This window comes from Thalassophryne amazonica, chromosome 20, assembly GCF_902500255.1.
Source record: "Thalassophryne amazonica chromosome 20, fThaAma1.1, whole genome shotgun sequence".
NCBI lineage: Eukaryota > Metazoa > Chordata > Actinopteri > Batrachoidiformes > Batrachoididae > Thalassophryne > Thalassophryne amazonica.
The window spans coordinates 63,581,509-63,608,078 of NC_047122.1; the positions used below are offsets into that span (position 1 = coordinate 63,581,509).

Consider the following 26,570-nt stretch of genomic DNA (forward strand, 5'->3'; position numbering starts at 1 on the left):
GGATTTTAGAAATGTAATCAACACGGAGGTGTTTTTCCTGTGCCGCCGCACCGCGGAGTGCTCACAGGCAGGCGAATGACGTCACCGACAGGCGTGGAAAAACTCACGCATGCACACGAGGGTTCAAGCATGTCTGACGTAAAAACATATGAATGAAATCCATATAGTTTTTGAAAAAAATAAAAAGGACCTATATTGACAGCCCTCGTATAAAACCCTGGAGCCGCCCCTGGTTTTAATGTAACTTCATAATGTTTTCTTTAATTTTTTTTGTGATTTGGCGCTATATAAATGAAAATAAATTGAAATTGAAATTTCTACCCCTGTAGCGTTCTGCGCCCTCTGATGTTTTATTTTAGCAACTGTGCTTTATAAATTGCCCGTTGTGATCTTATCCACCAAACAACAAAATATTGTTAAATAAATATTATAAATAAAATAAATGAAATATTTGGACATATTTGGTTGAAAAATAAATAAATAAAATAAATCAAATCTGGCATTTTTCAACAGGCTTCTTTTGCTTTAATGCAGCTGTCTGTCCTCTTGGTGGCACTAAAGATCTGTTACAATATATATGAAGCATGTGAAGTCTGCCAATATTGTATACATTTTGCCAGAATTAAATATTTTGTGATTATGCATAATTTGTGTTAATTCAATGGAACTGCTCTTTTATATTTCCAACAATACTGAATATATGTGGGACTTTTTATGTTGAGTATGTGACAGAATGCGTGCTACCATGTGATAAATTATAGTTTTTTGTTGTCTATATAAGTGGATAAAGAAAACTGACAAACAGTGGAGAATTTTATTATTATTATTTTAAATATATATACTGCACAATTAGAATTTAATAATACTGGGATGAATTTTTTTAATGGCACACTAAACTGAATAAAAAAAGTCTCAAAATTCTTGTCCTGCTGATTAAAAAATGTATGATTTTATTTTTTAAAGCTATATATAAAGATTTCATATGTAAATGTTTATATTTGCTCGACACATGTAGCAGATTAGCGTTTTACCTTTTTGGGTGGAGCCATCTGCAGGAGAGGTGGGGAGGTTCATTTCAAAGTAAAAGCCTAAATATATGAGGTGTAATACAGGAAACTGTTGAAATGTGTGCACATGCATTTTAATTTAACAAAAGTTATTTCATCCACATGAACTCAACGCTGTTTTTTTTAATGTATGCTTTTCAGTTTTGTCTACTGTTTTTTTTTTTTTTTTTAATTTGGCTTTTAAAAAAATAAGCATGACAGTTTAATCAACTTCATTTCTGAATACAGATCGAAAATCTAATCATATTACCTGTGTTTTGATAATGATTAAAAACGTATGTGCGTGTGTGTTATTTTGATTGATTTTATTTTGAAATGTCTGAGCAGAGGTTTGTGTGTGTGTGTGTGTGTGTGTGTGTGTGTGTGTGTGTGTGTTGCTGTCAGTCCGCGGCTGCCGCGCTTTTACTGAGAAGTGAGGTCAAAGTGGACACAGACTCCTCGTCTATCTGAACGAATGGTAACCTAACGGACATGACCAGTAAAGGTAATCAGGAGGCGTGTGGACTTCTATTAAATGTGTGTACATTGTTGGCAGGTGTGTGTGTTTGTTTGGGTGTGGTGTGTGTGTGTGCGCGCGTGTGTGTGTGAGTGAGTGAGTGTTCACACAGCAGGTGATGAGAAAAGCTTCTAAAACTACAACTGTCTGCCCAAACGACACATTCCACACACTAAACTAAGATTTCTCTTTAGTGATCTGAATGAAACAACTAAAAGTAATTTATCACAACTTAAAAAAGATAAGTCTAAAATCATGATCAGAAACTCGTGCCCTGGGGGCTGGATGAGGCCCATGGTTTAGTCAACAGCCGTTGCATTTGTTATGTTGTTAACATACATTGAAAAAGGTTTATCTATTTCAGTAAAATCTTCCCAGTTCATGGTCTCAGATTTGCTCTGTTTCCCATATAATTTGTAGATTATGAGCTCAATGTTAACAATCTGAAAGATGACAGTCGTACTCCAAATAGGTTTCTTTGTAGAAACTTAAAAAAAGGGGTGTGGCACTTCTTTGGCACAGATGCATATTAGTGGGCGGCATAGCAAAACGGTTGTTTATTTTATTATAAAAGCATGGAATTTGGCAGACATACTCTAAATAAACTAATGTTTATTTTCAGATATGGAGCCATGCTGGAGCTGACCTCTAACGAAGTGCAGGGGTCAATGAAGAATTACACAGGGATCAAAATTTAAAAATGCTCCAGTCATGTTGAAAGCTACACCACATTATTTATCTGATCATAATGATTCCAAGAAGGTATAGTTTGGACTATCTATGACTGAATATTCTGGAGTTATGGGGTAAAAATGGCAAAAATTGTGTCAAAGATCAGTTTCAGTTTGTACAGGGGTCAAAAGTTAAAGTTGCTCCAATTTTGGTAAAAAGTGATGCAAATTATTGGCTGACGTAATGGGACTAATAAATGGAATAGTTTTGACTGTGTTGAATGCTTGGTCTCCAAAATAAAGGTCAAACAAGGTCGACCTTCCTTTTCTCTCAAAAATTCTTGAAAGGGTAGTTGTAAAACAGCTAACTGATCATCTGCAGAGGAATGGTCTATTTGAAGAGTTTCAGTCAGGTTTTAGAATTCATCATAGTACAGAAACAGCATTAGTGAAGGTTACAAATGATCTTCTTATGGCCTCGGACAGTGGACTCATCTCTGTGCTTGTTCTGTTAGACCTCAGTGCTGCTTTTGATACTGTTGACCATAAAATTTTATTACAGAGATTAGAGCATACCATAGGTATTAAAGGCACTGCGCTGCGGTGGTTTGAATCATATTTGTCTAATAGATTACAATTTGTTCATGTAAATGGGGAATCTTCTTCACAGACTAAAGTTAATTATGGAGTTCCACAAGGTTCTGTGCTAGGACCAATTTTATTCACTTTATATATGCTTCCCTTAGGCAGTATTATTAGACGGTATTGCTTAAATTTTCATTGTTACGCAGATGATACCCAGCTTTATCTATCCATGAAGCCAGACGACACACACCAATTAGCTAAACTGCAGGATTGTCTTACAGACATAAAGACATGGATGACCTCTAATTTCCTGCTTTTAAACTCAGATAAAACTGAAGTTATTGTACTTGGCCCCACAAATCTTAGAAACATGGTGTCTAACCAGATCCTTACTGTGGATGGCATTACCCTGACCTCTAGTAATACTGTGAGAAATCTTGGAGTCATTTTTGATCAGGATATGTCATTCAAAGCGCATATTAAACAAATATGTAGGACTGCTTTTTTGCATTTACGCAATATCTCTAAAATCAGAAAGGTCTTGTCTCAGAGTGATGCTGAAAAACTAATTCATGCATTTATTTCCTCTAGGCTGGACTATTGTAATTCATTATTATCAGGTTGTCCTAAAAGTTCCCTAAAAAGCCTTCAGTTAATTCAAAATGCTGCAGCTAGAGTGCTGACGGGGACTAGAAGGAGAGAGCATATCTCACCCATATTGGCCTCTCTTCATTGGCTTCCTGTTAATTCTAGAATAGAATTTAAAATTCTTCTTCTTACTTATAAGGTTTTGAATAATCAGGTCCCATCTTATCTTAGGGACCTCGTAGTACCATATCACCCCAATAGAGCGCTTCGCTCTCAGACTGCAGGCTTACTTGTAGTTCCTAGGGTTTGTAAGAGTAGAATGGGAGGCAGAGCCTTCAGCTTTCAGGCTCCTCTCCTGTGGAACCAGCTCCCAATTCAGATCAGGGAGACAGACACCCTCTCTACTTTTAAGATTAGGCTTAAAACTTTCCTTTTTGCTAAAGCTTATAGTTAGGGCTGGATCAGGTGACCCTGAACCATCCCTTAGTTATGCTGCTATAGACGTAGACTGCTGGGGGGTTCCCATGATGCACTGTTTCTTTCTCTTTTTGCTCTGTATGCACCACTCTGCATTTAATCATTAGTGATCGATCTCTGCTCCCCTCCACAGCATGTCTTTTTCCTGGTTCTCTCCCTCAGCCCCAACCAGTCCCAGCAGAAGACTGCCCCTCCCTGAGCCTGGTTCTGCTGGAGGTTTCTTCCTGTTAAAAGGGAGTTTTTCCTTCCCACTGTAGCCAAGTGCTTGCTCACAGGGGGTCGTCTTGACCGTTGGGGTTTTACATCATTATTGTATGGCCTTGCCTTACAATATAAAGCGCCTTGGGGCAACTGTTTGTTGTGATTTGGCGCTATATAAAAAAAAAAAAATTGATTGATTGATTGACATCCATTGGATTCTGTTAACCCGTAACATGACAACTAAGCATGACAGATGGTGCAAACTATTCCTTTTTAAAATGCTGTTAGCTCAACCAATAATTTGCATCATTTTTTACCAAAATTGGAGCAACTTTAAGTTCTGACTCCTGTACAAACTGAAACTGATCTTTGTCACCATTTTTGTCACCAGTTTTTACCCCATAACTCCAGAACATTCAGTCATAGATAGTCCAAACTATACCTTTTTGGAATCGTTATGAACAGACAAATAAGGTGGTATAGTTTTCAACATGATTTGAGCATTTTTAAATTTTGGCCCCTGTGTAATTATTTATTGACCCCTGTAGGTCATTAGAGGTCAGCTCCAGGATGGCTCCATATCTGAAAATAAACATTATTTAGAATATGTCTGCCAAATTCCATGAACAATTTTTATGGAAATTTTAGCTAAGCTGCACCACTATATTTTCTTGCCAATTATAACAGTTAATGCTTTTCTTTTCTTTAAAAAAAAAAAAAAACTGTACTGCCTTTGAAATTTCACAAAACTGCTGAAATTGAAGCATTATAATGTAGGTTTTTTTTAAATAATGTGTTGTAAAATCACAGCTCATTTTAACAAAGAGAACATATTTTCCTGAGGGAATTCCATAACGAATATTTTATTTTCCTTTTAATGCCATCAGCACAGGGACGCGTGTGTGCGCATCCATGAGGTTTTGAATTTACCGGAAGTTACCTTGAACCTCGTGTGGTGTGTGTACATGGGGCATGCATGCTAACATCTGTAAGATATAAATGCGTCATCGGGTTTCAAAAACAGAATTTTTAGATTTAGAAATATTTATTTCTCCATAACATTTATAAAATATATGAGAAACATATTAGATATACAAGGTCTGTTAGAAAAGTATCGGACCTTTTTATTTTTTTCAAAAACCTGATGGATTTGAATCACGTGTGCTTGCATGAGCCAACCTTAAACCTTCATGCGCATGTGTGATTTTTTTCACGCCTGTCGGTTGCGTCATTTGCTTGTAAGCAGCCTTTGTGTGAGGATGGGTGGAGTCTCTTGTCGTTTTGTCTTTGCAAGGAAAATGGCGGAACGACTGGAGCAGCGCGACTGCATCAATTTTTGCCAGAAACTGGGCGACAGCCAAGTGGAAACCATTCGGATGATTCAGACGGCTTTCGGTGACGATCTTATGGGCAACACACAAATTAAGGAGTGGTACAACCGGTTTAAAGACGGCCGCACAACGGTGGAGAGCGAGCCATGCTCTGGTCGGCCATCAACATGCTGAAATGACCAGATCATTTCCAAAGTGAACGCTGTGGAGATGGGGGACCGTCGTGTGACTATCTGAGAAATTGTGGAAGAGGTGGACATCAGCACTTTTTCGGCACATTCCACTGTGAAAGAAGATTTGGCCATAAAAAGAGTTGCAGCGAAATTCATGCCGATGGCTTCGGCATGAAGCTGATGGTGGAACAAAAGCGCCACCGTGTTGAAGTCTCACAGGACATGTTGTGACATGCCCAGCTCTTCGCGCCATCAGCTTCATGCCGAAGCCAGCAGCATGAATTTCGCTGCAACTCTTTTCATGGCCAAATCTTCTGTCACAGTGGAATGTGCCGAAAAAGTGCTGAAGTCCACCTCTTCCACAATTTCTCGGATAGTCACACAACGGTCACGCATCAACACAGCGTTCACTTTGGAAATGATCTGGTCATTTCAGCATGTTGATGGCCGACCGGAGCATGGCTCACTCTCCGCCGTTGCGCGGCCGTCTTTAAACTGGTTGTACGAGGTCTATTAGACAATAAACCAACCCTTTTATTTATTTTTTTAACTATATGGATTTGAATGACGTGCGATTCCACCAATCATGCTTGAACCCTCGTGCGCATGCGTGAGTTTTTTCACGCGTGTCGGTGACGTCATTTCCTTGTAGGCAGGCCTTGAGTGAGATGTGGTCCCGCCCTCTCGGCTGAATTCCTTTGTTTCACACGCTGCTCCAGACGGCGCGCGTTGCTTTATCAAAAATTTTTCTGGATCTGTGAGGAATATCCGAGTGGACACTATTCGAGAAATTAAGCTGGTTTTCGGTGAAAAGTTTAACGGGTGATGAGAGATTATGGGGTGTTTCTGTCAGTGTAAGGACTTCCCACGGAGTGGGATGTCGCGCAGCGCTTCCAGGCGCCGTCGTCGGCCTGTTTCGACCTGAAAACATCCTAATTTAAGGCTTAATTCACCCAGGATGTCGTGAGAGAACAGAGAAGATTCAGAAGAGGATGGCATGAGGACTTTATGCAGACATTCCACTGTTTAAGGACATTTTTTAATGAAAGACGTGCGCGCAAATTCGCCGAGTCGTTTCTGTGACGACTCGGCGAATCTGTGTGCGCCGCGACAGGAAAAACACCTCCGTGTTGAAAACCATTTGTAAAATTCAGGCGGCTTTTGATGGCTTTCAACAAGTGAGTAACTGAGAAATTGTTTAACAGCTTGGGCATGTTCCAACTTGCCCGTTAAGGTTTCCAACGGAGGTGTTTTTCCTGTCGCGACCCCCCGCGGTCGGGTCCGGCCCGACATGCGACTCTGCCCGAAAGTTCTTTCATTACAAAATGTCCGTTAACAATGGAATGTCCGAATAAACTCCTCATGCCGACTTCTTCTGAAAGTTCTCTGTTATCTGACGACTTCCTGAGTCAACAGAGCCTGAAATGTGGAAGTTTTCAACTTGAAACGGCGAGACGCTGCCGCCTCGAAGTGCAGATCGCCATCAGGCGCCGTGGGCCGTCCTTAAAGCGACAGTTACAGACCAAAATCTCTCATCAGCCGTTAAAATTTTTACCGAAAACCAGCTGAATTTATTGAATGGTGTCCACTCAGTTGTGCCTTACAGTTTTGAAAAAATTTTGATCAAACAAAGCAGCAGTCTCTGAGCCATTCCTAAACAATGAAACATCGACGAGAGGGTGGGCGACTCCTCACTCAAAGACTGCCCACAGGCGAATGATGTAACCGACAGGCGTGAAAAAACTCTTGCATGCCCACGAGGGTTCAAGCATGTCTGATGTAATCACACGTGATTCAAATCCATATGGTTTTTGAAAAAAATAATAAGGTCGGATACTTTTCTAATAGACCTCGTACATCTCCTTAATCTGTGTGATGCCCATAGGATCGTCACTGAAAGCCGTCTGAATAATCCGAATGGTTTCCACCTGGCTGTCGCCCAGTTTCTGGCAAAATTTGATGCGGCGCTGCTCCAGTCGTTCCGCCATTTTCCTTGCAAGGAAAGAACGACAAGAGAGACTCCACCCATCCTCACACAAAGGCTGCTTACCAGGAAATGACGCAACCGACAGGCGTGAAAAAAATCACGCATGCGCACGAAGGTTCAAGCATGTCTGATGTAATCACACGTGATTCAAATCCATCAGGTTTTTGAAAAAAATAAAAAGGTCGGATACTTTTCTAACAGACCTCGTGTGTGTGTGTGTGTGTGTGTATATATATATATATATATATATATATATATATATATATTCACATAATGCAGGGGTATTTCATAATAGTTACTGTGCAAAAATGTCATAAATAGAAAAAAAACTGGTGCAACTACAATACGATTGAAAAGGCAAATTGTTTTCACACAATCAAAATACACAGTGCAACACTCAGAAAACAAAATCACTAAATAAATAGCTGCTCTTCGGTTACAGTGTTGCAGGAACAGACCTGCACAGAGTGTTAATAATGATTTATCAAAGAAGAGACCTGATCCTATGCATACATTCTATTTATCCCCCCCTCCTTCACATCATGTTTCTTTGGATGGTCAGGTGTTTCGGGTTTTTCACCATCATACACCATCAGTCAGGCGACCCATCTGGATTTGATCAGACCCTGATTTGTGTCCAACCAGTATTGACCCACTTCTCGTGCCTTGTAATCCACAGCCATCTGGAGAATGTGTCTGCAGCCTCTAGCGTACTTGATGTCTCTACCTTTTTTTTTCCCGGCTGTGTCGCCATGTAGTGTGTAGACCTTTTACACAGTGAGCAGCCAGAAAAGCCTCCACACCCAACTTCAGTGGGCTCACAATGACCCTTCCAGGCTCTGCTTGGGCACTGCTCCACCAGGAACTGGTGAAACAATCACAAACTAATGTTTGGTTTGTCTGATTCACGGCTTTGTTTTCAATGACAATGTTCATACAGCACCTCCCTCGAAAACTGCTGTGTTTTCTCTCGCTCACGAGTTTGTCAACTCAACAAATGGATGTGACATCTGTAAGCAAAAACTAGAGAAGCCAAAGAAAACAGTCGGTGGAACTTGCTCCTGGTTGGAGGTTTCAAACACTGGAGTTGTCTAAAAGCACAGTGCACAGCTTTTCTAGACACAAAAATAAGGTCTATTGTCCCGGTTAGCATGGAATAAGGATAGAAATCCATGCCGTAGAGCAAATTCATACTTTTGGACTTTCTATAAGGTATTTTCATGTGCAAGATTGTAAAAAACAAACAAACAAAAAAAAATACATCTTGTGTTGTTACACAAACATTCAGGAAAGGACATTTAATCCTGGAGTAAAACAAGTGGAAGTTAAATCAAAAGTCACCATTTGTCCCAGGCCTCCATGTGCAAAGACAGGATTTTAACAGAAAATAATAGTACCTGTACTAGTATGTGTGCTTGCTGACTACTGTGCTGTCTGCTGATAATTTGTAATAGTTTTCTGAATGAAAATATGGTCCAGATTTGGAAATGCCTTTTATCCACTCCCATGGTCAATTTTGCAGCCTTTCTCATGAAAGTACCCAATACTGTTCTTACAAGTCAAGTCTGAGGGCATGCGCTGGTGCTACACTGCTATATCCATGTCAACACAGAACTGCATTGGGTCCTGGATGGCAACCATCCAGGCAGACAACTGGCCCATTCCCACATCTCTATAATAACCATCTTTGCTGCAGCCAGGTGAAATGTGGACGTCCCCTTGCCTTCTCCACCTACTGAGGTCCTCAACACTCAGGCACCTGTGTTGCCGACAGGGCTGGTATGATTTAAATCAGCTGATTTAAATCATGATTGAAATTGCTGTAAATAATAATAATTATAAAAAAAAAACATAAAATGATTTTTTTAAGAAATCAGTACTTAAAACATCACCTAAATATGATATCAGTGCCATTAATTAATGGTACTTGTATATGTTGTATGTGCACCTTTATGTTTTAACATGTCAATAAAGGTTATAATGAATGATATGATTTGTATCATCTCATTTAGAAGAGTGAAATAAATAAAAATGAAAAAAGTCTATTTAAATCGAAAAAATTAAAATCATTACTTTTTAGAAAAAAGTAGATACACACACAAATATATGTATATATGTGTATATATATATATAGATATATATATATATATATATATATAATATAATATATGTGTGTGTGTGTGTGTAATATTTTACCAGCCCCGGTTGCGAGATGAAAGATGAATGAATGAAAAATGGGCCATATGGCCAAAATGCCGGTGATCCTCCTCATCTGTTCTCTGTTCACACAAGTGATCACGTTTGAACTAGTTAAATGCTCCATTTTTAATATATAGTATGTGTGCGTGTGTGTTATATAGGGCTTTCTCAATAATCAAATTGCGAAACAAAATAAACTCAAATAATAGACTATATGTCAAAAATCAAAGGTACACTGCAACAATGCACAAAAATCCCAAATCCAAGAGGTCCAGGTGCTTTTTTTTTTTTTTGGTTTGGCAGTACACTGCCAGTGTTTGAATTCAAGTGACACATAGCTGAATAAATGTGCACACAATGTGCACGGAACATCTCCTGGAATGTCGACCTTCCATCAAAATTGTTCCATTCGTGACCGTGCACCAGTTATTTAACCATCTTTCCATCCAGGTTCGCTTGAAATGGCTTTTCACCATTTTTGTCCATCTCACAAACTCAGCCTTTGTTCTTTTTTTTTTTTTTTTGCTTTATCTCCTCCATGTTTCATGCCAAAATCTGAGCGTGAACAAGTTCTGTGCACCTGTCATGATAGAATCTATGTGCAGCCGTTTCATTTCACGGTAGATGATTGTTTCAGCCTTGCAGATTGATTTAAAATCTAACAGGGTTGTCCAATACGATAGTGTTGCTAAGCACAACAACAGTCTTGGCCAAACTCTGATATCTGTGGTTTGATGGAGAATTGTCGTGCCTGAGAGTGGTAAAAACAGAAACTTTCAACCGGCGGTGCCATGCACAGCTTCAGAAGCTGGAAGAGGAGACGGATTCTCCTCATGAAATAGATTTTTCAGCATGTAAATAAATAATTTCAGAGATTGTTAAAGGATGAAGTTCACTTAACAGTTAAAGACAATCAAAAAATGCAAAAATTGAATGATGTAAGTGTATCCTTTCATGCCGTAGAGCTCTACATATTTACCTCTGCCAATGAAGGTTGGTTGGATTGTTTGTTTTTGTTTGAAAACATCCTGGAACCCACAATTTTTCATTTATCATTATGAAATTTTTACAGAGGATTCATATGCTGAAAGGCAATAACTGGCTTAATTTTTAAAGTCATAGGTCAAAGTCAGGAGAAATCTTAGAATATTGGAAAAATCCTTATCTTTTAACAATGAATGAATTTAAAAAAAATTCATAACTCTGTAAAAAAAGATCAAATTTCTTTCATATTTGAGAGACTTATGTAGGATCCTATCCTTTATCAACTGACAAAGTTTGATGTGGATCTGATCCAGATTACAGATTTTGTGCCCATTTAAATTTAACATTGAAAACACCATTTCATGTATATTTTACATTATATCTTAATCAAATGTGTCCTAATCACTCTCATATATGAAAGTGAGGTGCAAACTGACACTCTCAATGAACAGACTAAGTTTGATCCACATTTGATCCTTATTGTGGATTTAGAGGATGTTTTATTTTTAACATTGAAAAGCCCCTTTGATCATATATTTTGTATGATATTTTAGCTTATGAAAAGCCATTTCTAACAGGACTTTGACCTTGAAAATTTTTTCAAAGGTAAAATTTGTGGAATTGGAAACTAGTGTTGGCGGAGGTTTGTGCTCTAGTTTTCAAAGCATTTAGAAGTTTTCTCTTTGTTCCTGCCCTCCTCAGGATTGTGTTGTGACAGCCTGGAGGAACCCAAAGTTCTGATGAAGATGGGTCTGAGCATTGTCCTCGTTGGCCATGTCAACTTCTTGTTGGGAGCGCTGGTCCATGGTGTGGTGTTGAGACACATCAACCTTCACAAGCAGGCCCAGGCCATGGAGTACGCCATCTCCAATGTGATTGCCCTCAGCTCCGGCCTGGTGGTAAGCACATCTGCACAGACAAAATGTTAGAGGGAATATAATGATATCTCATGGAAGACATGGATTACCATGGTCTTTCCATTTTGATATTGCACATGAAGTAGTTTTACTTTTGCTTCACCTCTAAAGACCAAGAAGAAGCTCCTGTGATCATTTGTAGATCTTTTATGTGCCAGCATGTGTTGCTTTCAAAAAATATAATTCTGATTGACTTGGAAATGTCACACATGGTAAGAGGTGTTGTTGTGGCTCTCTTTTTAGAGAGCCAGGGTCATTTTTTCACTCTCTACAAAATTAATTTGTGCATTATTAAAAATGCAAACACAGCATTAACAAGCAGAAGTTAACCAGCTAATTAATGTTGTTGGGAGTCAGCAAAAACGTAAATGTTTTGTGGTGAAAATGTGACTGAAAGTGTCCAGTTTTGCAGACCGCTTCAGCATGGAGCTGCATGTGTAGATATTTACCTCACTAACTGTAAATAAGCTTTTTAAGATGGCTTAGCCTTACCTTAACCTTGCTGTCCTCCTGTGCTGTGTTCCTGTCCATGAAGTAGTAACAGGTAGACTGTAGAAGAGGGGCTTGGCTTGCCTTCTGTGAAAAATTTTTAATTAGATTTTAAACATGTTTGGCCATAGCCAGAACTGACGAATGCATCTTGCTCAGTGCCGTCAGTTTTGATTTGGCTGTTGAGGTCAGAAAATAACATTTTGGTTTCCCCACAAATCTGCCCTGGACTTCCTGTTGTTTTAATTGTGTGCAACTTTTGTGAGGGTTTGTTAGGTTATTTAATCCTGTTTTGCTGAATATTCAAAGAGACAGTAGATGCAAATATAGTCACATGAATATTCTGGTATCTTCTCTGTCATTCCTGCAGGCCATTGTTGTTGGCATTCTGGCTGTTGTCCTGTCTAAGAACAAGAAGAGCAAAAACCTGGTTAGTATCACTTGTTGTTACTAATGAAGGTTTTTATTATTATTGTTCTTCTTTTATGAAATAAACAGATCCACAGGTGGTGTGCAGAAGTTTTATTCACATTTAATAATTGCAAAAAGCTCCTCTGTCAGTTATCATAAACAGCTAAAGTGTGTCCCCTTAACACCTTTTTAAGAATGCATTTTTAAGTAATAAAACTACAGAATTTCTTCAGTTGTCAGTTATATTTTTCTAAGAATCATTTATTATTAAATGATCACCGGCAACAGTTTTTGCATTTTCTATCAATCCATCTATCTTCAAGTTAGAAGAAAAACAAAAAAAATTGCAAGTTTCTTGTAAATTGCACAGGAACACCTAAAAGAAATATTGATGTAAAAGTGTTTTTAAATGTGAAAAAAATGAATACATTTTAGGCATTTCTATTTATGTATGTACATATATATGCAAGACACATTTTATAAATACTTATTTATAACTATTAGATACTATGATATTTTTAAAAATTATTTTTAATTATTTGAAACTGTTTTAACCACACAGTTGTGGAAATAACGATTAAACCTTGGAGATGCAAACATCAAAGACTTTTTGGCCTTTGTGATCGTACTGATGTTTTAACCTTTTTTCCTGATTTTTTTTTTTCTTTTTTTTTCTGATTTTAGTTTGATGGCTTCCTCTTTGGTTAACAGACTTTTATAATGTCACATTTTTATTTGATGCTTCCAATGTGTTTTTTTTTTTTTTCAGAATTTTAGAGCTAAAGTTTGATTCCTTTGTGTTATTCTGGGGCTCTTTCCTTTATGATGTAAAGTCTCTCTGATCCCCAGCTTCTGATATTTTTGTGTAATAAATGATAGAAGAAGTACGTCCTACATACCCGCTGGTACCGGTGCTTATCTCTGGATTCTGTAGTGTGGAGGCCCCCCCGGACGGGACGCCTGTCTGACATGGGTTACTTCCTCAGACAAGGCCAGTGCCCATTTGCACCCGGGTGGACTGAGACGGTCCAGATGAAGTGTCTAGCCCAAGAACTCAGACAGGTAGCTTGAGTGAGATTCGAACCCAAGTCTTATCCACTGCTCAACAATATTTTTGAAGTGGCTCCTCAAGTACAACCTGACTTGTGGAGATCCAAAATTACGCTGGATGGCCTAATTCTTTAGATTTTTATGTTCTTTAGGTGTTTGCTCTTAAGCACAAGTGGGGCACTGGGGTTGATTCCTGGTATTGTACCTGTCTGAGTCCTTGGACAAGATACTCCATCTGCATTGTTTAAGTTGACCCGGCAGTCCCGTCCAGGTGGAGTTGGAGATTCTCATCCTCGGGCTTCAGGGCCTGGATACGACTTATGTCTTTTTGTTAAATGCGAAAAGGTCCTGCTTCTTCAGGTGGGCCCTTAAATACAGCCAAAGGTTCCCGAATTAATGCATAAATATACCAGTTATTATTTGGAAGCTTCCACAAGGAATTCCATGAATTTCTGGAATCTTTTGAAGACATCCGAGCTATTTAAAGAGACATTAATCTTGATGTCTGTCAACTATTGAACTACTATTGATTTAACATGGTGAAAAACAAAACAAAATCCTGAAATCTGTTTTGAAACTATTTTTTAAAAAGTACCTTGCATGGAAATAAAATCAGTCTTTTAATTGATTTAACATACGTTGTTTGCTAAATTGAAGTTTTGATTCGAGCACTGTTACTTCTACCCAAAAACATCTTTCTTTCCTCACATGTGGTTTCTCAGCTGTTCATTCAGGGACATTAAGGACCGCCCCCTTCGGCTGCACGTTTGACCACTAATGCGGCGGAGACTCTGTTTATTCAGTCGGCTGTTAGGCTGCTCAAACGGGACTGATGAGGCGCCATGGCCAAACCTGCCAGGATAAACCACTCCCCGTCGCCTTTGTTAGTCACTTAAAACAGCGACTGGGCAGGGTGCCGCTGACGTGCAGCGCTCATGTTTGACTCGGCAGCCACAAACTAACCCCAACACGCCCCGTTTCATGCCAACATGGTCATTTATCACTGAACGACTACAACTGTCAATCTCAGTCTAATTATAATATTTCTTTTTTTTTTTTTTTTTAATGCTCTTATCGAGTTTCAATTTAACACCTCAGTTCTTCCTCATAATGACTCTCCTGAAAGCTGGGACATTTTCCTGTGTCTCGCTGTAAATGTCTCACCTTCTGTAAACTCATTAAATGATTAGTTTTTCAACACTGTTCATGATGTAATAACAGTATCTCTGCAAAATTACTATTATTGTACAAACGGGAATACAGTATACGTATATACTAAACTATGTTTTTGTGGTAGAGGCAAGCAAGCTTTCTTGCCTCTACTGGTGGTTGGCTCTCACTGCAGTATTGTATCACTTCCTGTTCCGGAGCACAGCGGTGTTTTTCTGTATCTGTTAGCTGTTTAATCTGCGCAGTTAGATTGATCTAGTTAAATAGATAACGATTTGTTTCACAGTGTAATCTTCACATGCCTTAACTAAAGCACTCCCTCTGCTGAATCACCTCTGAATTATTTACACATTATTCACTTTGTGTGTTTTTAGGAATCCGCTAGCTTAGCACAGCTACTAGCTCTTAGCCGGTTTAGCATGGCGGCTTCTCCTGTCTCTCCTGCACTTTTCTGCTCTGGGTGTGAAATGTTTAGTTATTCCTCGGCCTCCTTTAGCAGTAATGGTACTTGTAATAAGTGTAGCTTATTCGTAGCTTTGGAGGCCAGGCTGGGCGAATTGGAGACTCGGCTTCACACCGTGGAAAATTCTACATCTAGCCAGGCCCCTGTAGTCGGTGCGGACCAAGGTAGCTTAGCCGCCGTTAGTTCCCTTCCAGCAGATCCCGAGCAGTCGGGAAAGCAGGCCGACTGGGTGACTGTGAGGAAGAAGCGTAGCCCTAAACAGAAGGCCCGTGTACACCGTCAACCCGTTCACATTTCTAACTGTTTTTCCCCACTCGGCGACACACCTACCGAGGATCAAACTCTGGTTATTGGCGACTCTGTTTTGAGAAATGTGAAGTTAGCAACACCAGGAACCATAGTCAATTGTCTTCCGGGTCCCAGAGTAGGCGACATTGAAGGAAATTTGAAACTGCTGGCTAAGGCTAAGCGTAAATTTGGTAAGATTATAATTCACGTCGGCAGTAATGACACCCGGTTACGCCAATCGGAGGTCACTGAAATTAACATTGAATCGGTGTGTAACTTTGCAAAAACAATGTCGGACTCTGTAGTTTTCTCTGGGCCCCTCCCCAATCGGACCGGGAGTGACATGTTTAGCCGCATGTTCTCCTTGAATTGCTGGCTGTCTGAGTGGTGTCCAAAAAATGAGGTGGGCTTCATAGATAATTGGCAAAGCTTCTGGGGAAAACCTGGTCTTGTTAGGAGAGACGGCATCCATCCCACTTTGGATGGAGCAGCTCTCATTTCTAGAAATCTGGCCAATTTTCTTAAATCCTCCAAACCGTGACTATCCAGGGTTGGGACCAGGAAGCAGAGTTGTAGTCTTACACACCTCTCTGCAGCTTCTCTCCCCCTGCCATCCCCTCATTACCCCATCCCCGTAGAGACGGTGCCTGCTCCCAGACCACCAATAACCAGTAAAAATCTATTTAAGCATAAAAATTCAAAAAGAAAAAATAATATAGCACCTTCAACTGCACCACAGACTAAAACAATTAAATGTGGTCTATTAAACATTAAGTCTCTCTCTTCTAAGTCTCTGTTAGTAAATGATATAATAATTGATCAACATATTGATTTATTCTGCCTTACAGAAACCTGGTTACAGCAGGATGAATATGTTAGTTTAAATGAGTCAACACCCCCGAGTCACACTAACTGTCAGAATGCTCGTAGCACGGGCCGGGGCGGAGGATTAGCAGCAATCTTCCATTCCAGCTTATTAATTAATCAAAAACCTAGACAGAGCTTTAATTCATTTGAAAGCTTGACTCTTAGTCTTGTCCATCCAAATTGGAAGTCCCAAAAACCAGTTTTATTTGTTATCATCTATCGTCCACCTGGTCGGTACTGTGAGTTTCTCTGTGAATTTTCAGACCTTTTGTCTGACTTAGTGCTTAGCTCAAATAAGATAATTATAGTGGGCGATTTTAACATCCACACAGATGCTGAGAATGACAGCCTCAACACTGCATTTAATCTATTATTAGACTCAATTGGCTTTGCTCAAAATGTAAATGAGTCCAACCACCACTTTAATCATATCTTAGATCTTGTTCTGACTTATGGTATGGAAATTGAAGACTTAACAGTATTCCCTGAAAACTCCCTTCTGTCTGATCATTTCTTAATAACATTTACATTTACTCTGATGGACTACCCAGCAGTGGGGAATAAGTTTCATTACACTAGAAGTCTTTCAGAAAGCGCTGTAACTAGGTTTAAGGATATGATTCCTTCTTTATGTTCTCTAATGCCATATACCAACACAGTGCAGAGTAGCTACCTAAACTCTGTAAGTGAGATAGAGTATCTCGTCAATAGTTTTACATCCTCATTGAAGACAACTTTGGATGCTGTAGCTCCTCTGAAAAAGAGAGCCTTAAATCAGAAGTGCCTGACTCGGTGGTATAACTCACAATCTCGCAGCTTAAAGCAGATAACCCGTACGTTGGAGAGGAAATAGCGTGGATACATCTCTGTGCTTGTTCTGTTAGACCTCAGTGCTGCTTTTGATACTGTTGACCATAAAATTTTATTACAGAGATTAGAGCATGCCATAGGTATTAAAGGCACTGTGCTGCGGTGGTTTGAATCATATTTATCTAATAGATTACAATTTGTTCATGTAAATGAGGAATCTTCTTCACAGACTAAGGTTAATTTTGGAGTTCCACAAGGTTCTGTGCTAGGACCAATTTTATTCACTTTATACATGTTTCCCTTAGGCAGTATTATTAGACGGCATTGCTTACATTTTCATTGTTACGCAGATGATACCCAGCTTTATCTATCCATGAAGCCAGAGGACACACACCAATTAGCTAAACTGCAGGATTGTCTTACAGACATAAAGACATGGATGACCTCTAATTTCCTGCTTTTAAACTCAGATAAAACTGAAGTTATTGTACTTGGCCCCACAAATCTTAGAAACATGGTGTCTAACCAGATCCTTACTCTGGATGGCATTACCCTGGCCTCTAGTAATGCTGTGAGAAATCTTGGAGTCATTTTTGATCAGGATATGTCATTCAATGCGCATATTAAACAAATATGTAGGACTGCTTTTTTGCATTTGTGCAATATCTCTAAAATTAGAAAGGTCTTGTCTCAGAGTGATGCTGAAAAACTAATTCATGCATTTATTTCCTCTAGGCTGGACTATTGTAATTCATTATTATCAGGTTGTCCTAAAAGTTCCCTGAAAAGCCTCATTGGCTTCCTGTTAATTCTAGAATAGAATTTAAAATTATTCTTCTTACTTATAAGGTTTTGAATAATCAGGTCCCATCTTATCTTAGGGACCTCATAGTACCATATCACCCCAATAGAGCGCTTCGCTCTCAGACTGCAGGCTTACTTGTAGTTCCTAGGGTTTGTAAGAGTAGAATGGGAGGCAGAGCCTTCAGCTTTCAGGCTCCTCTCCTGTGGAACCAGCTCCCAATTCGGATCAGGGAGACAGACACCCTCTCTACTTTTAAGATTAAGCTTAAAATGTTCCTTTTTGCTAAAGCTTATAGTTAGGGCTAGATCAGGTGACCCTGAACCATCCCTTAGTTATGCTGCTATAGACTTAGACTGCTGGGGGGTTCCCATGATGCACTGAGTGTTTCTTTCTCTTTTTGCTCTGTATGCACCACTCTGCATTTAATCATTAGTGATTGATCTCTGCTCCCCTCCACAGCATGTCTTTTTCCTGGTTCTCTCCCTCAGCCCCAACCAGTCCCAGCAGAAGACTGCCCCTCCCTGAGCCTGGTTCTGCTGGAGGTTTCTTCCTGTTAAAAGGGAGTTTTTCCTTCCCACTGTCGCCAAGTGCTTGTGCTGATGAATGTTGTGTTTCGCCAGGGTTCGTAAAAGGTTGCAAAACAGTTTACAAACAGTTTTTAGGGTTGCAAATAGTATTATCTTGTCGCAAACAGTATTTATTGTCGCAAAAAAGTTTTGAACATGTTCAAAATTTCTTAGTGAATTTGTTTTTGTGTACAACGTTGCAAACGTTTGTAAAACAGTTGTATCGCGTGTCAAGGTTCTCTTTGGTTTGCAACCACTCTCTGACCCAAACGGTGCCCCTTTTCTTCATCCTTTCTTCTTTTCTTTCTCTTTTTTCCCTTCTGTTCTGCAGCAGGATAGTAATTCTTGATTTTCACCAAAAAGTTGGCGAATCCAAAGAATTGCAATGTTCGTCAGCATTCGCCGCTCTGTGAGATACTAACCAAAGTGAGAAACAACTTGTCCAGTTGTTACCAAACGTGGTATGTGTGTTAAGTGTATTGACCCCAAAAAGCGTTTTTGTCTTTGGGGTCAAAATGTCAAAGGTCAAGGTCATTGGAGGATACTTTTGTAAAAATCCTGTAAGCTTGTGACTGTACAAACTACATGCTTTTTTTTTTTTAAAACTCCTTCTTGCATGCTCACTCGGTTTTTGAGACTGGCTGAAAAACAAATATAGACCGGTTTACTGAACGATGCCGTGCTGTTTGCCTTGTGGCTGCTCCCGTTTGTTCCGGGTCGTCCCTGAACTAAACTCCTTTAATAATAACTAAAGAAATTGTTTCCAGATACGTCACTGTAATACTTTCTCTCCTGCTGTTCACCTCAAAGCAGTCAAACTTCAGAGCGTCAGTTTTCTGTCTCTGACTCCTGGTTTTGTGCATTTCTTCCACAGACGCGGTCAGTCTTCACCCTCAGTTTCGTGGCTGCGGCCATGGCGGCGGCTTCGGTCATCGGATTGTTCGTGTCTGTGGTGAGGGCCATCATTCACAGTGGGCGGAGCCTCCTGACTCACTGCCGCTTTCCTGACGCCATCGGTTACTCCAGCGTCACTAACGAGTGTCCTTTTGACCCCACCCGCATCTACGTAAGTGGATTCATGCGTCTGACAGATGGTGCGATCGCAGCGTGAACTCAGAGCTTTGTGGAGCAGCTGGCTGTTTGAACGGCTGACTGTTAGCGGAGCAGATTTTGGTGTGTGTGTGTGTGTGTGTGTGTGTGTGTGTGTGTGTGTGTGTGTGTGTGTGTGTGTGTGTGTGTGTGTGTGTGTGTGAGTGGGAGAAGGCCTTCCTGTCAGTTAGTCCCACTCGTGGGCCGGTGGCAGGAGTTCTGACCTGACCCTCTCGGTCCACTTGAGGGTCGGTGTCGCTTCAGTGCGCTGCAGACGGGCTGTCAGGCCGGCTCATCCTCACCGCTGCATCCACACGTCAGCGTGTGATGCTGCCATTTTAGCGCGACGGGCACTGTGGATATTGGCCGTGAGGTCGGCCAGCATCGTCTTACATAACATTAAGTTCATGAGGGAACTGTGCAGATTGTTCACTGGAGCAGTGAAGCATGTTTGCACATTTAAACACGAGAGACTTAGATGCTGCATGTCTCCATGTAGAATTTCACGTGTTTCAAACCTGCATTTCTCCCAAATGACTGCTGAAGTGCATTTATACCCGTTCAGTTAAAACACTAAGTTCACTTTATCACTTTTGTCACAATAAGGAATCACTGAATCACAAAGGTTTTGCTTGAATCGATGTCGAACATGGAAGATGAGAGTTGAACTCTCTCCCTTTTATTTTTGTAATACTTTATTATCCGTTTGTCCCAGTAACTCCCAAAATATTCTCCAGTTGATGCACAATGCAGCCTGCTGTGGTTTGCTGGGAGCGAGGAACAGGAGATCACACTGCATCACTGTAAAGTCCAGCAGCCCTTCATGTTCAGGCTCCATCGCTCCTCTTCTTCAAAGGTTCCCCGGAGCTCTTTGCTCCCAGAGTGCAGGTTGGTTTGCGGTTCCTGGACTTTTCAAAAAGTAGAGTGGGAGAAAAAGCCTTCAGGCTCCTCTCTCTCCTGAGGAATAAACTTCCACTTCATGTCCAGGAAGCACATATCTTCTCCACCTTTAAGAGTCATCTAAGAACATTTGGCACAAATACTCCTTAGAAATTACTCTTTTGAAAAAACCGATTGGCTACTTGAATTTTCAATTGAATGACAGAGGTCAAAATTAAAAGATGCTCCAATCATATTTAAAATGATACCACATTATGTGTCTGATCATAAAGATTCCAAAAAGGTATAGTTTGGACTATCTGTGACTGATTGTTCTGGAGTTATGGGGTAAAAACCTAAGAACAGTGACAAAGGTCAATTTCAGTTTGTACAGGGGTCAAAAGTTAAAGTTGACAGGGGCGATTCCGCGTCCAATACCACTGACTGTGCAATGTTTAGTAACAGAGGCAAATCAGAAGAAATGTTACCAACCATCCTGCTCTGAAAATAATGTGGCGCAGAGCACAAGACTGGCGTCATGTGAGCGCGCTGTTCAGATCTCTTTTTTTTTTTTTTTTTAGAAACTATTGCTATTGAAGGGGGAAATATTTTCACCACCTCTTGAAAACAGACTTCCACGACCCCCCGAGGCTGATTTCAGAAGGAAATTCTTGAAGAGCACATAATTACAAATGATTTGTTATTCTGGTTTTTGTGTGGATGCATTAGTGAGACACACGCACACGTTTAATTCGTGTCATCTCACAATCTGAAGGTACTGTTGAGTCAGTTTTGCAAGATGTGGGAATGTCCCTTTTTTTTCTCCACTTTGCAGAATGCAAGTCAGCACTTTTGATTGAGATATACTGTGAAGTGGGCATCAAATGGGCTTTTCAATATTAAATTCAAATGTCGATAAAATCTACAATCCAGGTCAGATCGGGATCAAACTTTGTCAGGTGATAGTCAGTGCCAGTCTGCACCTCACGTTCAAATATGAGAGTGATTGGGGCAGGTTTGATTAAGATATATTGTAAAATATACATTAAAAGGGGTTTTCAATGTTATATTTAAATGGCCACAAAATCTGTAATCTGGATCAGATGTGGATCAAACTTTGTCAGATACTATCCTACATACCACTCTCAAATATGAAAGAAAATTGTTTTTTTTTTTTTTTTTTGGCCGAGTTATGATTTTTTTTTTTTTTAAATTCAATTTTAAAAGATAGGGATTTTTCCCGACTTTGACCTTTGACCTTGAAAATTGAATCAGTTCTTGCCTATCAGGATATGAATCTGGATGTATGTAAGCCTGTGGGCTCCAGGCTGTTCACAAGCAGGTTTTTTCAGTTGGAGAAAAGGTCTTCGTTGTCACGTCGGTACCTGCTGAGTTCCCGTTTGTTTGGAGCTGCTGAATCATCTTGTGTGCACTCCAGCTGATTGGATGACACTAACGGCCTCCCTCCCTCCACAGAGCACCACCCTGATCCTGTGGGTGCCACTTATCGTGACCTGCATCGTCCAGCTGGTGTTTTGCGCCCGCTGCTTCTCTGTCTGCATGTCATTCCTCGGCCTGCTTTGCTGTCAACGCAGGAAACGACTCAGAAATTACATCAAAGCGGTGAGAGGCAGAATTTTACACACTTGTGTTGTGTGTTTGTTTGTGTACATATTATTCAACCACTAACTTATTAATAATACATGGTAGACACTTCATACTTACACCATAGGTAACCTATTGGAATGAATTGAATTGATTAGAATTTGGGGTTGTTTGATGCCGATATTTGCATATTAATGACGATGAAGCATTTTTTTCTCCTTTTCTGAACATGCCTTATCATTAGCATTAAGTAAGTGTGACTTATATATTTTTGTTTGTTTTTTTTTGCCCTCTTCATGATGCATTTTTTTTTTTTTTTTTTTGATAGAGACTTGATGCTGACACCATAAGTAGGTATTCACAGCACAGACAACAGACATCTCTACATTTTAACAAGGTAAATCCCCCTGTGAACATGACAGCTCAATATGGGGTGGGCACTTGATACTTACACCATAGATACCCACAAGGTAGCAGATGAACTGGTTAGATTTTAGGGTTCTTTGATGTGTATGATTGCATATTAATGACAGTTAATTTAGAATGGTTTATGACAACACTATTTGTGATTATTGTGCATTCGGCTGCTCCCGTTTTTTTTTTTAATTCGGGGTCACCACAGTGGATACAGCCAGATCTGCATTGGTATTTGGCACAAGTTTCACACCGCGTGTTTATGACAACCCCAGGATGCTGTAATAAAAGGTTTGTGCTGCTGCAGGTTCGATGATAAAGCTGCTGTGTGTAGATTTTAGGAGTGTTTATTAGCAGAAATTGAATCCAGCCTTCATAACCGCCTGATCATTGATCTGTAACTTCCTGCAGCGGTGATTCGATGTATTTTCATGAGTGTAGACTGAAAACGTGGAATTGATCTACGTCAGAATCACGATTATCCTCCTTGTCGTAATGTGACCTCACAGCTAGATGGCACTAAATCCTACACACTGTAGCTTTAAGTCATTTTTTCATGAAGCTTCTAGGGGGCCTAAAATGTGATGGCTGCTTCTGTAGTGTTGACAGCGAGTCATCACGATGCCGTCTGTGTGTGTGTGTTGCCAGATTAACACGGCGAGGCCGACGGAGCGAGCCGCTCCCTCCAGCTACATTGAGCCCGAGAGACGGCCGCTTCACTCCCCTCCTCCTCAATCTTCTCTTCCTCCCGCTGCTCCTCCTCCTCCTCGGCAACTCCATCGCCAGCACAGAAGTCTCCCTCCTCCTGAGAGGCAGCCTCACCGCCCGCCGCACAGGCAAAGGTCAGACAGAGGAAGGTCAGAGCCCCGGGCTGGCGACCAGCGAGGGGCCCGAGAGCAGCACCAGCTCCTGGAGAGGGGCGCACTGGAGAGGTCCAGCTTCTGGGTTTAACCCACTGCACTGTTCACATTATTTCTCGCAGCAACACTCGGATTTCAAGAATGCTGTTGCTTTGTTTGAGTCTGTACTTCAAAAACTCTGACCTCTGACCTCAGAACTGTTACGACTAAGAGAGAGATGCTGTCTTTGGCACGTGACTTGACTTCGTGTATTATTCTTCAGGTTGCTTTCAGGACACGCAGGAAAACACTAGATCTTACTGAGGAGACGACACGCAGCCGGTCTTCAGTCACATCTGAGTGTACATGGGTGTGACCTCAACCTTCAATCTGTTTTTTTTTTGTTTTTTTTCTCTCCTTGAGAATGAACAGTCGGGTTTTTGGACCTGACTGAGACATGGGATTTGACTTTATCCTGCTAGTAGGTCAAGAAAATGCAGCACGGTGCTTTATTTGAATTTAATGTCCAGAGGAATAAAGTAATAATTGCTTTTTACCGTGTGTGTGTGTGTGTGTGTTTTTTGGCTGTACTCTGACATTTCCCTGACGATGCGGCGCTGTCGGGAGTGACCTGACAGGAATGACTGGTTGTGGGTTCGACGTGTCAACAGGCGTGACGGTACAAACAGGCACTCGTGCTGTCTGAGGGCCTCTGACATGTAGAGAGAAACATAATCTCCTCCCCTCGATGAAATGTAAATGTCCTGCTCCGTGGTTCTAGCAGCGTGCTGCATTAACGTATTACAGATGACAAATCAGAATGAGGACATTCCCTTTCAAAATCCAGCCATGGAATATAAAAAAAATCATGTGTTAAACAGATCGACTCCAGTAGGAGTTTTGTTCCATCCTCCCGTGTCCTGAGGTCTGTCTGTAGGTGTACAGACAGCAGCCTTTCTCAGAGTGGTCTGTCAGCGACCCCTTGTGGTTTGTGAGTATACTGGCAAAATATCCCATTTTAAATGATCATATTCTAACTAAAAAAATGTTTCTCAAAGTGTTAAGAGGTTTATACTCCAGAGGTAGACTAGTGGTGAAATAAGGTCAGTAACAAGAAACTTTCATTGATCTCACTGCAAAAAAGAAAAAAAAGCGGCATCTAAAAACATAAAAATGATCTTGGAGTTAAGATTAAATCTAGAAATAAGCATGTCGTACACTTAAAATAAGAAACTAAACCTTAAAACAAGATCATCTAAATCTAAGGTTTTTTTTTAAATCTTGGTACATTTGGGTCTTACAAAGAGAAAACAAATTTCCGGTGATCCAAATCCAGAATCTAGATCCAGATCACCTCCATAACTTAATGGAGTCTTCCATGGCCGAATATCTATCTGTGATAAAAATTTGGTGAGAATCCGTAATTTTTTTTTTTTTTTTTTTTTTTTTTTTTTGGGTGGGGGATGTAACCCGTCAAATCCTATATAAAGTGAAACTTGATCAAACTGGATCTGGATCACCTCCAAAATTTAACGGACTCTTCTGTGGCCTAATATGTATCTGTGGTGAAAATTTCATCAAAATCCGTGCAGTAGTTTTGATGTTAATCCTGCTAACAGACATAAATAAACACAGATGATTTTATTACATCCTTGGTGGATGTAATTATTCACAGCTTTATGGCTTAAAATATCTTAAAAGGATGAATTACATAAAAACACACACACACAGTCATCCAGAATGAGGAAACTAGCTACAAACCAAACATTTTTTTTGTACCAGGCTGTAAATATTTCTACTGTGAGACATTTTAACATGGGATTCTGAGGATTGACTCACTTTTGGAGCCAGCCTCAAGTGCCCGTTGGAAGAAGTGCAGGTATCGACACGCCTACGTTAGGTTAATTTTTTTGACCGCTTTAGATCGGCGCCTAGTTTGCCCCCTAATGTGTATGAGTGCCATTTTGTGTGTGTGTGTGTGTGTGTGGAGGGTGGACAAGACCACTGTTCAAAACAATATTGTAGCCAGTTTTTCTCTGTGCTTTCCCACTCATGGTTTTTCTTTTTTTTTTTTTCCGAAAATGCATAATTGAACAAGTCCTGTCATGAAGTTCCACTTCAGTTACAAAAATGTTACATGACGTGTTCTGTGTTAAATTCAACATCGGCCCCCAAATCTAATCACCTCTTCAGTAAAGTTTGTACTGATGGGCTCCGTTAGTTTTTCCTTCAACCATCAAACAAACAGGAGTTAGAAATAATAATTTCGACTGCAGTAAGAATCACAAAGAGAGGAAGGAAAAACATGCACAGACACTCCTACACCTTTAGGATTTGAAACAATTATATTTGATCAATTTGAGGTACAACAGAACAACCATGACATCCTCAGGTGAGGTTTTCATGCAATAGAAAAGGAAGAGAGAGAGAGTAGAGAAAGAAAGGATCTATTCATCCAACACAAATTTATCAGTTGGTTGGAGGCAGTGAAAACAGGATTAAAGTGATCAGGGAAGCGGCTGTTGTTCCTCATCCTACCAACAGAGGGCAGTGACGTTACAGGAAGCTCCTCTGGTGCAGGTTCATCACCTGGCAGTTTGTTTTGCCACCATCACAGTGGTTCAGTTTGTGATGCACTGAAATACTGAGCAGCAACCAGACACCGAAAACTAAAACAGTAACAAGCTCGTACCCGCGTCAGAAACAAGCACCTGTCTGCGGTCACATGACCTACACACACAAATGGTCATTATGAGTTCAGGAATTCAATCTGAAGTCCGTGTTATGTGTCGGACGCGGTCGGAGCACCGACCCAACGTTTGACAGGACCCAGCACGAAATAAGCAGAGCACGGTTCAAAAGATAACAGAATTTAATAATCATAATAAGTGCAGTGATAAACAACCAAAAATGTCCGCGGTCTGGAGAGGTGAAAACACAGCGCGCTCTCAGCAGCGCAAATGGTCCGGTGCCACAGCAGTTCGGACCCAGGGACCCCGCCGACACCCCCCAGGTGGCCGCGACAAACCGAGTCTGTGAAAAAAGAAAACATGAGGTGAGTCCAACACTCTCCACCCAGAGAGACACAGCTCAAAAGGTGCACACAATCAGCAAACACTTCCTGGCTTAAATATATATCACCTTCTCAC

The 26,570-nt window shown here is 40.4% G+C and overlaps 1 protein-coding gene across 2 annotated transcripts; it reads left to right on the forward strand.

Annotated features, from left to right (window-relative positions):
• The first annotated feature begins 1,417 nt into the window (after positions 1-1,417).
• LOC117501714 (transmembrane protein 54-like) lies at positions 1,418-23,977 on the forward strand. 2 transcript variants are annotated; one of them, XM_034160683.1, is made up of 7 exons: positions 1,418-1,551; positions 11,462-11,658; positions 12,536-12,595; positions 19,470-19,661; positions 22,040-22,186; positions 22,497-22,565; positions 23,231-23,977. In XM_034160683.1, the coding sequence occupies exons 1-7, from the start codon at positions 1,539-1,541 to the stop codon at positions 23,531-23,533; spliced, it is 981 nt and encodes a 326-aa protein (XP_034016574.1). In that variant the 5' UTR covers positions 1,418-1,538; the 3' UTR covers positions 23,534-23,977. The 2 variants fall into 2 exon arrangements, with proteins under 2 accessions (XP_034016574.1, XP_034016575.1); XM_034160684.1 differs by lacking the exon at positions 12,536-12,595.
• The last annotated feature ends 2,593 nt before the right edge of the window (positions 23,978-26,570 follow it).

Coding starts and splice junctions, on each gene's coding strand:
- LOC117501714 (XM_034160683.1), top strand. Junction 22,187..22,496: donor TCAGAAATTACATCAAAGCG/GTGAGAGGCAGA, acceptor TTTTTTTGATAG/AGACTTGATGCTGACACCAT. Junction 22,566..23,230: donor CATCTCTACATTTTAACAAG/GTAAATCCCCCT, acceptor GTGTGTTGCCAG/ATTAACACGGCGAGGCCGAC.